Source organism: Mus pahari, chromosome 4 (assembly GCF_900095145.1).
Source record: "Mus pahari chromosome 4, PAHARI_EIJ_v1.1, whole genome shotgun sequence".
Classification (NCBI taxonomy): Eukaryota; Metazoa; Chordata; class Mammalia; order Rodentia; family Muridae; genus Mus; species Mus pahari.
Genome location: NC_034593.1, coordinates 51,396,095 through 51,407,081, shown reverse-complemented (window position 1 = coordinate 51,407,081; position 10,987 = coordinate 51,396,095). Strand labels below are relative to the sequence as shown.

At 40.3% G+C, this 10,987-nt stretch overlaps 2 protein-coding genes across 3 annotated transcripts in view; one reads left to right on the top strand and one right to left on the bottom strand.

Annotated features, from left to right (window-relative positions):
* Positions 1-6,462, bottom strand: part of Eif2a (eukaryotic translation initiation factor 2A) — a 34,744-nt gene extending 28,282 nt beyond the window's left edge. The window contains exons 1-2 of one of the 2 annotated variants that reach the window (XM_021197188.1): positions 6,196-6,462; positions 465-534 (exon numbers count right to left, since the gene is read on the bottom strand). In XM_021197188.1, the coding sequence (XP_021052847.1) occupies positions 465-534; positions 6,196-6,223 (98 nt within the window). In that variant the 5' untranslated portion in view covers positions 6,224-6,462. Of the gene's footprint in view, positions 1-464; positions 535-6,195 lie in introns of those variants that run through there. The other variant, XM_021197191.2, reaches the window with a different exon arrangement.
* On the top strand, positions 6,399-10,297 carry Serp1 (stress associated endoplasmic reticulum protein 1). The gene is made up of 3 exons (XM_021197193.1): positions 6,399-6,876; positions 7,118-7,193; positions 8,380-10,297. The coding sequence occupies exons 1-3, from the start codon at positions 6,793-6,795 to the stop codon at positions 8,418-8,420; spliced, it is 201 nt and encodes a 66-aa protein (XP_021052852.1). The 5' UTR covers positions 6,399-6,792; the 3' UTR covers positions 8,421-10,297.
* Positions 10,298-10,987: the final 690 nt, after the last annotated feature.

Sequence of the window (10,987 nt, the reverse complement as noted above, 5' to 3'; positions counted from 1 at the left end):
ATTTGAACTCCGGACCTTCGGAAGAGCAGTCGGGTGCTCTTACCCACTGAGCCATCTCACCAGCCCCTCATCCATTTTTTAAAAGATATGATCTGCTGTATGTGTGCATGTGCACATGCAGCACATACCTGTGGAAGCCAGAAGAGCGTTTCATCCACAGGAGCTAGAATTATAGGCAGCTGTGAGCCACTTGATGCGGGGCTGGGAGCCTAACTTGGATCCTCTGGAAGAGCAGTGTATGCCCTTAACTACTGAGCTGTCTCTCCAAACCGTAAGTCATTGATTTTGAAATACAAAGATTATTTTTTTTTGACGAAGAAATACATATTCTTCCCATCTTGTTAAGAAAACATCCCATACATGAGTAAAACACCCATATACACACAATAAAAACTAAAATATTTTAAGAAACACACCATCAACAAAAATCTTTTGGTGTGCACTGTATTTGACACAAGTTATACCTTGGAAGCACTGTGCTCTCTGTGAAGTGTGGTGGTCCATTCACCATGTACAGTCCTTCTGACCCTCTGACTAAAGGAACAAAGAAAAAAAGGTTGGTTACTCTGCTAAGAAATACCCAGCTTTATTACTGAATGTTACTCAAAAGCCAAAGGCCATCAAAGTACAGAGAACATGAAACACTTTCTTTTTTTTTTTTTTTTTAAGATTTATTTATTATTATACATAAGNACACTGTAGCTGACTTCAGATGNACCAGAAGAGGGTGTCAGATCTCATTGCGTGTGGTTGTGAGCCACCATGTGGTTGCAGGGATTTGAACTCAAGACCTTCAGAAGAGCAGTCAGTGCTCTTACCTGCTGAGCCATCTCACCAGCCCCATGAAACATTTTCTTATACTATAGAATGTTAACATTTCAAATCTACTTTGCCTTTCCACATAAAATCATTATAACTGGATAGAAATAAATATGTAACTTAAAAACAATATCACCATCAAAATAAAGTACCTGTGTCACGGGTAGAAACTTAGCTGAATAGAGTTAAGCTTAGAGAACAGTAGCAAGTTCAAACAGTCCCAGGGAAAGATAAGAAAGAGCATCACAAAATGGAAAGAAAGTTATGTGGAGAAGCTGGAAAAGAAACCAGGCTTCAGAGCTAGAAGAGTATGGAGGTGGAAGTAAAATAATGTTGGTCTTGAGTATCTTAAGAATAAAACCTCAAGAGTTCATGCTGACTTCTAAAACCAGATTTGCATTTGGAAAAGATCAATCTGGTTAAATGGAAAAAATGAACTGGATGTGGTCTCACAGATGTAGAAAAATGTAACAGGACTTAGTGAAGAATTGCTACTTTAAGCCAAGAGAAGAAACTGTAACCAATGTCCATGGCTTCCACTACATTTGCATTTCGGCTAGGTAAAGGCCTCCCTCCTCTTAGTTACTAGGCAAGCAGTAACATTAATAGCTGGGGTGGGGCTTACGTCCAATCCTAGTGCTTTCATTTATCTTTCCAAGAACTTAAGAACTGTTAAAAGACAACTATTAGAAAAACACATAACCTGACTAAGAATTAACCAGCTCAATTTCAGGTATCAGGCCGGCTCAAAGAATATCAAGTTAGAATGAATACCTACATCTTCAAGGAGTTGCCAGTTTAACAATAGAAAACAAGTAAGCAAGCACATAAAGGCTCTAAGGTTGTTAGACAATAGAATGAGCCTAGCAAGCTGCTTTGTACATTTCAAAACAGAGACTCTGTACACAATGGCTTACAGACTATTTGAAGTGTGCCTTCACTACATGCTAAGTGTTAGGGATTAAAAAGACTTTACTACTGTCTTCAGGATGATTTCTAGTTAGGTATGGTAGGTAGCACTCACCTATCATTCCAATACTGGGGTGACTGATACAGGAACATAGAGTTTGAGGCCAATTTGATCTACTGCTATAACTTAAATCAAATGCTGAAAATATTTAAAAAGCTATAATGATAGTTGTAAAATGTTATGACAAAATATGTCCTAGATTTTAAAACTGTGAAGTTTTATATTTCTTTCTTTTTTTTTTTTTTTTTTTTTTTTTTTTTTTTTTTTTTTTTTTTTTTTTTTTTTTTTTGAGACAAGGCCTCATGATGTAGGTAGCCCCAGCAGGACTAGAACTCTCTATGTAGTCCAGGCTGTCCTGGAACTCAGAGATCTCCCTCCTAAGAGCTACCATGCTCAGGGTAAGTAATGTAGATACATTATAAACATGTTGTTATCAACCTTGTTTTACCCTTTCCCTTTGTGTGTGTGCTAATCAACCTTACATACCTTAGGGGATGTATACCTACCATGGAGTTACCTCTATAGCCCTCAAGTTTTATTCTTTACAGCATTAAAATTCTGCTACCACACAGGTAAAACAGTAGTAGCATTTCTCAGCACCAATCAATCAAACTGCTGCAATATATATAAGATACATTACAATTTAAAATAGGCCACATCGTCTTAATGCTAGAATTAATTTAAAAAAGTCAATTATCTCATTATGTAGCTTTTGCTGGCCTGGAAATTTCTTAAGTAGACCAGATTGACCTTGAACTCACAGAAATCTGACTACCTCTGCCCTCTAGTGCTGGCATTAAAGGCTATCATACATAAGTTACATGTTTAACAAACACTAGAGGGATAAGCCACAAATAAAATTTTCAAATGAGGGAGTTTATTGAGATCATACCTTAGTTGTACATTATGTAGAAATTTAGCCAGTGTAAGGCCATGCCCACAAAGGTGTAGCAGGATCTAACACACTAAGACCTTTCTCAGAATTCATATACCAATCTAGAATAGAATGGCAAACTGTCAGTACAGTCCTAATCAGGCTGCAAAATAACTATAAAATGTGAATGTGATCAAACTGTTACTCTCACTGCTAACCCAAGTCCATGGTCTTCCACTGACGGACAAAGAACAGGGAAGCTTGTCCTTACCTCACCTCAACTACCTATATTTTAGCAGCTTTCCCCAGCTCTAGTGACACTTTTAATTGGTAGCACAGATCCTCTGTCTTGTTCATTTCTGGCAAATTATGGGAATTCAGGATGTTCTAGACAACCAAAAGGGGTTTCTTACAATTTGTTTTTAAGATCTATACTTCATACTAGGGCAGAAAGTAAACTCCAAAATGACACTGATAAGAAAAAACAGAAACAAGAGGAAAAATAAGACCAACATCAACCACTCTCTCTAAAGGAAAGAGCCTGAGATTTCTGTTGGGAATGCTGGCCAAACAAAGAAAAGCTGTTTTCTTTAGAGTCACTGAGCTGGTTGAATATCTATCTGAGGATAAATCTGTCTCCTTTAATAAAAGAAAAGTAAGAACCAGGAAATACAGAAAATAGATTTGGGGGCGAGGAGAGTATCATGTAAGTACTTAAATTTATTAACACTAAAGCTTTTTAAAACAAGTGTTTAAAAACTCAAGTTTCCTCGGGAGGCAGAGGCAGGTGGATTTCTGAGTTTGAGGCCAGCCTGGTCTACAGAGTGAGTTCCAGGACAGCCAGGGCTATACGGAGAAACCCTGTCTCGAAAAACCAACCAACCAACCAAACAAACAAACAAAAACCCTCAAGTTTCATGTGTTTTGGTCTTTTCTCATTTCTGACTTAGAGTCATAATAATTAAACAGTTATTCACAGGTCTATAGATCTAGTAAGTATACATTAAACAAGATTAAAAACTTAAAACAAAGAATGTTTAAAAGAGTAAACAGTATATTTTAATGGTAGAAAATAGACCATGGAATGGAAATATCTGGGTATAATCCTGACCCTGCAAATATGTAATGTAAATCTGGCCAAGTAATCTTTGGGCATCTAAGAATATGTTACTATGAGAGTGTCAGAACAAAGACACTGACATAGAATCCTGTGAGAAAAATTGTTACTTTGTTAATTTGATTATATACAATCTATTCTTCTGAGTTAATTCTCCTATGTTTAGTGTCTATTATTTACTGGGTTCTGCATTAGGTACTAAAAAGGCAAGGATGAATAAGACTTTACCCCAAACATCAAGAATTTAAGTCTAACAGGGAAAAAAAATAGCTGAACAAATAGAGCATTACCTTTGTGATACATGAAAAGAGAGAGAAACAGCTCAGAAAGTGACCTGCAGAGAGTGTGGTTAATTGCTTGGAAGTAGCTTGCCAAGCCAACAGAAAGAATAGGATAATTCCAAAGAAGAACTTAAAGGGCTTTAACAACTCAGTACTGATGGAACACAAAATAAGACAGGATGCCAATGCAATAATGTCAAGAGCTGTTCTTAGAGTATAAGTGATCCACATGCTGGGCTAAACAGGATGGACTTTACACTGTCTTAAAAGGGCAGAACATTTCATCCCTTTTTAATATACTAATTCTTAAATAGAATTCAAATATTCATTTAGTATTAAAACTTTTTTTTTTATTTTTCTTTTCTTTTTTTTTTCTTTTTAGTATTAAAACTTTTAAGTAACAAACTTAGAGAAGCAATTTATTGAATTACATAATTATGCCATTTAAATAGTGTCAGAGGGCTGGAGAGATGGCTCAGCATTAAGAGTACTTGCTTCAGGCCAGGTGTGGTGGCACATGCCTTTAATCCCAGCACTCGGGAGGCAGAGGCAGGTGGATTTCTGAGTTCGAGGCTAGCCTGGTCTACAGAGTGAGTTCCAGGACAACCAGGGCTACACAGAGAAACCCTGTCTTGAAAACAAGCAAACAAACAACAACAACAAAAAGAGTACTTGCTTCTCTTAAGAAGAAATAAATGGAGTTCTCAGCACTCACCTAAGGTGAGGCCCACACTCCCACACTCTAACTCCAGCTCTAGGGAAGCCCGCACCCTCTTCTGGGCTTCTTAACGCCTGCACTCCTGTGTACACGCTCATATACAGACACACAAATAAATAATCAATCTAAACAAAAGAAAACAATCTGGCATCGTGTTTAGAAGATTTCAACTAGCACCTTATAAATATCTGGCGAATAAATCATGATAGTCTATCTGAACAGGCTAAGCATGGATCTTAAAATGTATTCCCAGACTGGCAGAAGTACAAAAGTTTTGCCGTGTCTCAGGAGGACATAGCTTCCAATTCTCAAAAAATAAGACTTTCGTCCTAATGATGCTATCTTTCCTCCTACATCGTTATCAATGATTTTTTTTTCCCACTTCTTTTCTATTTGAATTTTTTTTTTTTTTTTTTTTTTGGTTTTTCGAGACAGGGTTTCTCTGTGTAGTCCTGGCTGTCCTGGAACTCACTCTGTAGACCAGGCTGGCCTCGAACTCAGAAATCAATCTCTATTTGAATCTTTTGTTTATTCAAATTTACACACCCAAGTCGTAACATAGTATAGCACCTTTCCCAGTGTTATCCAAGTTTGTTGTTGTTGTTTAAGTACCACAATATGTGTCAGCCTTAAATTCCTAGTCTCTTCTCATGTTCTACTTCTTTTTTTTTTCTTTTTTTTTTCATGTTCTACTTCTTAAATGCTGTCTCACAGCTGTTTCAATTGAAAACATTAGACTATCATTATCCTGCTCTCTGCCGCCACCTTAAGCCACATCTTCAGCATGAAAGCTAACCTATGCTAGCAAAGTCTTGCTCCCACAAACCTCATAAAAATAAGGGAGCATATAATTTTTTAAAAAGATTTATTTATTTTTTTATGTATATGAGTACACTGTTGCTGTCTTCAGACACACCAGAAGAGGGCATCGGATTCCATTACAGATGGTTGTGAGCCACCATGTGGTTGCTGGGAATTGAACTCAGGACCTCTGGAAGAGCAGTCAGTGCTCTTAACCGCTGAGCCATCTCTCCAGCCCCGAGCATATAATTTTTAATAATACTTAAGTTCGGATGAATTCGATGTGAAGAGTCTCGTTTCTTCTATTAAGAAGGGTCCAAGCAGCACCCAGCATTGCAGACCACAGGACACACATCAAACTAGTACTTTCTGTTGCCTGTCTATTCCTCAGGAAGATGAAGAACGATGGATGGATAACTGGGAGGAGGGAATACTGGAGACGGAGACTTCACTTCCCATTGGGATGCTATTACCAAATAAACCAAAAGACAGGTTGGTCCTTCCAGGAGGAAAGGCAAGACGGGACTTCCCAGGCTGGCTAAGTAAGTCTCCAGCGCGAAGACACAGACAGAAATCACTGTAAAGGAAGAGTCTCTCGCTCTTTTTGGAACTCACCTGTCAACAGCGGCGTGGACGGCGCCATCTTGTCCCGGAAAGAGAAACCCACGCGCTGGGGTGAGAGTTCAAGAAAGGCCGAACCCGGCCTCTACACGTCTCCCCAAGCGCAGGGACAGCGAGTCGGTGTTTCCGGCGCCGCCAGCCTCGGGGCCAATCCACGTCCGGTTTCCGAGCGCGCACGCGCACCTCTGGCTCCTCGCTTTCCCGAGCGTGGAAGGGGCCTGGCGGCGGCGGCGGCCGGCGCTCGCCCTCCCTCTCCGGAGCGGGCGGAGTCCGCACTTCCGCGGGGCGGGGTCTGCCCAGTGCTGACGTTGGCAGCCGAACCCGAACTAGTTGGAGGTTGCCGGCTGCGCCGTCCGGTGGTTGGATTCTTGCCTCTCGGTCCTGCGGCCCGCTCTCCCCGGCGCGCCCGCGCCCCATCGGCTGCTCAGACCGCCGCGATCGGCGGCTGCCGCTACTCCAGCGCTCGGCGTCCCGGCCCGGTGGCTGTAGGCGACGTAGGCACCGCGAGCAGAGCCGAGCCTCCCTCCCGGTAGCCCGGGAGCGGCGAGCGAGCGAGTCCGAGAGGTTCTTGGGGCAGGTGGCGCCGCGAAGATGGTCGCCAAGCAGAGGATCCGTATGGCCAACGAGAAGCACAGCAAGAACATAACTCAGCGCGGCAACGTCGCTAAGACCTCGGTAAGGGAAAGCGGGCATCCCGCTCCATGCGGTGGCTGGGGGCCGAGGCCCGCGCCGGGCCGGGCCGGGCCGGGCCGGGGCCGCGGCGAGTTCTCCCCAGACCCGCCTGGCTCCGGACTCCCGCTGCGGTGGAATCTGGGGTGGGAGGAGAGATCTGTGAGCTGCCTGGGGTGCAGGCCATGGGAGCCCGGGATCCGAGAGTGCTTTCTCTGCATCTGAAACCGGGCTTTTCTTTTTGCAGAGAAATGCCCCCGAAGAAAAGGCGTCAGTAGGACCCTGGTTATTGGCCCTCTTCATTTTTGTTGTCTGTGGCTCTGGTAAGTGTTTGGGGGCTCTCGCGGTTTGGAATGACGTGGATGAGTGGCGAGTCCTACCTACCCGCGTGGTTCTCAACCCACCTGCTGAGAGAATTGGTTCTAGTGAACTGGATTACTTGTACCACAGAGGGTGGCGCCCCAGAAATTTATCTTACCTAGATTTGCGCTCATTGAAGATCAAAAAAAAAAAAAAAGAGAGAGAGAGATTAGATCTTCCTAATGATCCCTTAGAAGAAATTAAGCACCAAATAACTCTTGGGATAAGAATGATTTGCATTGTAACTTTATTATCAATAGTGTTGCAAAAAAAGCTTAGTGAACATCGTGAACATCTGGATACTAGAACAGGACTGAACGGTACCAGTATCTAGTCTCTATGTCAAAAACTAAGTGTATAAAGTAAGGCCAGTACAAAGAATTGATTTTCTGCAGAGGAAACAAACATGCTGGGAAATTTAATGTATGAGACAAGTGTTTTCAGGTAAAATTAGTTATTAAGATGATAGACTTTTGCCCCTGCAGATGTATTGCAGAATGGCCTCCTGCTCTATGTGCTGCTTTAATAGGCAAGCTGTTATTATTGAGGCAGATGCTTTTATTTGCCACATTCTACAGTTACTGAGATTTTCATTTAACATTTCACTTTGCCTTTTTTTCTACACTTAACAACCGGAAGCTTTCTTGATATGTGGCCAAGAGCCAACCAGTTTATGTAACACAAAAGATTCTTGAATTTCAGCTGTGTGAGAATGAAGAAATGTGCATATGTTAGGAAACCAGGCCTTTAAGGATATATGTTAGAAATAAACTGAAATAAATCTATGGTAGAAAAAATGTGTTTGTTTTGGTGCTTTCAAGTTATTTCTAAAATAATTTTACATCTGGAAGATCTCTTGCACATCTTATAGGTAAACGTCAAGGAGCTTCAATTAAAGAAATAATTTGAGTTGGATCATGCATCAGGCCCTGGGTCCCATCCCAGCACCACGAGATAATAATCACTTTAAGGCATTTAATTGTTTAATTATGATAAACCTGCTTCACTTTTTATTAGAGTAAAGTTAGATTAGCATTTGTAACTGACTGTATGATCACTCTGGATTCTGCAGCTGCTGTAATAGATGACTTTTAGTTGAGAGGTCTGTTTTCTTCAACTTGTTTTAATATTTGTTCTTTCTCTTCACAGCAATTTTCCAGATTATTCAAAGTATCAGGATGGGCATGTGAAGTGACCGACCTTGAGATCTTTCCATTCTCCTGTGAATTTTAACTTGAACTCATTCCTGATGTTTGATGCCCTGGTTAAAAACAATTGAGTAAATCGGCCTGCCTCAGAATGACTTTCATATCAGCTTTCATGTGTCATTCCAAGGTGTCTTCAAGAGTCATTCCAGGTTTGCTAGTCCATGCCACAGTGCCTTGCAAAAGCACCACATGAATAAAGCAATAAAATTTGATTATNAAGTTCCAGTAGTAGACCATACTTATTCAGTACAGAATGAGTTTTATGTGGTTATTAAAACTTATGACTAATTAGATTAAATCTGTGTAGACAGGGTATAGATTTTGTTAACCCTAATGTGTAAATGCAATTAGCTTAATTTAAATTTTGGAATCTTACNGTTTTCTATAGCTAGGCCCTTTTTACTCTTGAATTGGAAAGCACACTCCATTATAGGAACATNTAACTGTCCTATAATAAGGTGCTTTTAAATGGTCACCTACACGGCCTAGTTTTACCACAATCATTGTCACCTAAAACTTTTTAAAAGCTTCTANGGCATACTGTCAGTAGAGATGCTTACAGCTGCATCTGTTTTTAATGATAATGTTTCTGTTACACAGCCTCGAATTTTGCATGAGTGTCACCTAGGGTCCCATTTGAGCCTGGATTGAGCATTTTGTAACTTAATCAAAGTGATTGCAGTTCCACTAAAGTTATCATGGTGAAATGAAATTAGAGATGGTTTGCTAATGTCATACTGATCAGAATTAACTTATCAAGGGGTTTACTGCGTAGAAGAAAGTTACGGGGAAAGACTACAAGAAGTAAATGCCTTGTTGAAACATGTGGAGTCCCGTGTGCCATATGATATCTTAGCATGTTAATTGCACTTTTAATACCAAAAAGGCACATCAACTAAAAAGTTTTGATTGAAATGCCCTTAGGGTCTAAGTCTATCAATCTAAATGAGCATTTGGAATTAAATGAATTTACTGATAAGGATCAGTCTAGTCTTCCTTTGTATGACTTAGTAGGTTGTGATTGATCAAATTTTCTTTTTACTAATAGTAAGGGTGAGAGTAATGAGGCAGGTTTGAGGTTTTCTGGTACTATTGAAAATTACAAGTAGTCCTATTTATGCACTTAGCCGGAACTTGGTGCAGACACCAAGCAATATTTGTTTATGAATTGAGAGAAGCCTACTTATGTTTGCTTTGTTATTTGCCTCAGGAGATCTCTTTTGAAATACGCTGTTTTTAAAGGAACAGAAGGCAAACTTGCCCCTGTTCTGAGAGCAGTGTAAACCTCGCAGGGCTTTGGGTCCCCTCGGACCCCCTCAGACCCAGAGGAGAATGAAGGGAAGAAGTGGTTAGGGATGCACAGGAGTCTAACTGTATCTGACCAGGAAAGAAAGCTGGCTGTGGGTCTGCGGGGTCATGACTGTTGTCTGCCTCTCTTCGCCCTGTAAGTGAATCCCTGAACTTGGTTCCCTCTGAAGCAAGTCTTGGTTAACTAATTCTATTTTACTATAACTTTAAAAGTGAAAGATATTCTCTAAATTTATAGCAGGTGCCTTATTTCCTTTGAATCAAATCATTCCATACCAGAATTTCCCTTGGTTTACTATAGATAATTGGCTTTAAGATACTCTTGTTTTTAAACATACAATGTTTTAATTATTTTGTTAAATTGCTGTAGCCATCAATCATTTCACATTTGTAAAATTACATTCCCTTTGTACCATGTAATTTACCTATTCAGTGCATTTTATATTCAGGTTGGATTATGCATATTTGGGTCAATGAAAGTTGTGTCTGTTTGATTTATGGTTTAAAAATAAAGTTCCCTGGATATTTGATGCTTTTGTTGTAAAAGAAAATGATTTTGCAGAGCTCTTATTTGAATACTTTTCATAGTTTATAGAAAATTATTTTAAAGAAATGCCTGTACTTAACCTGGCAGTGGTTGCAAATGTCTTTAATCACAGCACTTGGGAAATAAAGGCAGGCAGATCTCTGAGGTCTAGACAAGCCTGGTCTACAGAGCAAATTCTCTGAGAGCCAGGACTACTGCACAGAGAAACCCTGTCTTGAAAAACTGGAAGAAAGAAAGAGAGAGACAGAGACAGACCAGGCTGGCCTCGAACTCAGAAATCCGAGTGCCTCTGCCTCCCAAGTGCTGGGATTAAAGGCAGGCGCCACTACTGCCCGGCTGAGGCATTTTTTCATTTTTTTCAATTGAGATTCTTTCTCTCCTTTCAGGTAACTCTAGTTTGGTGGCAAGTTAACATAGACACATTAAGTCAAAAGAAATAATACTGAGAGGTACATGTTAGGTCTGTAATTGGACATGGTAGCTAGAAAAATGTGTAAAAAGCAAGAAAATTCAACACTTACCCACTTAGCATATGTTGTGACTACCCAAGTTTGGCTCGAGGAAAAAGCACATTTCTTTTACCCTACTTTCCTACCAGATGTTATATTATTCTGTAATGCTGAGCACAACAAGGAAATGAATTTGCCCAAATAGTCAGTGATTTAGCTCTGACAGAACAGAGAGTTATCATTTC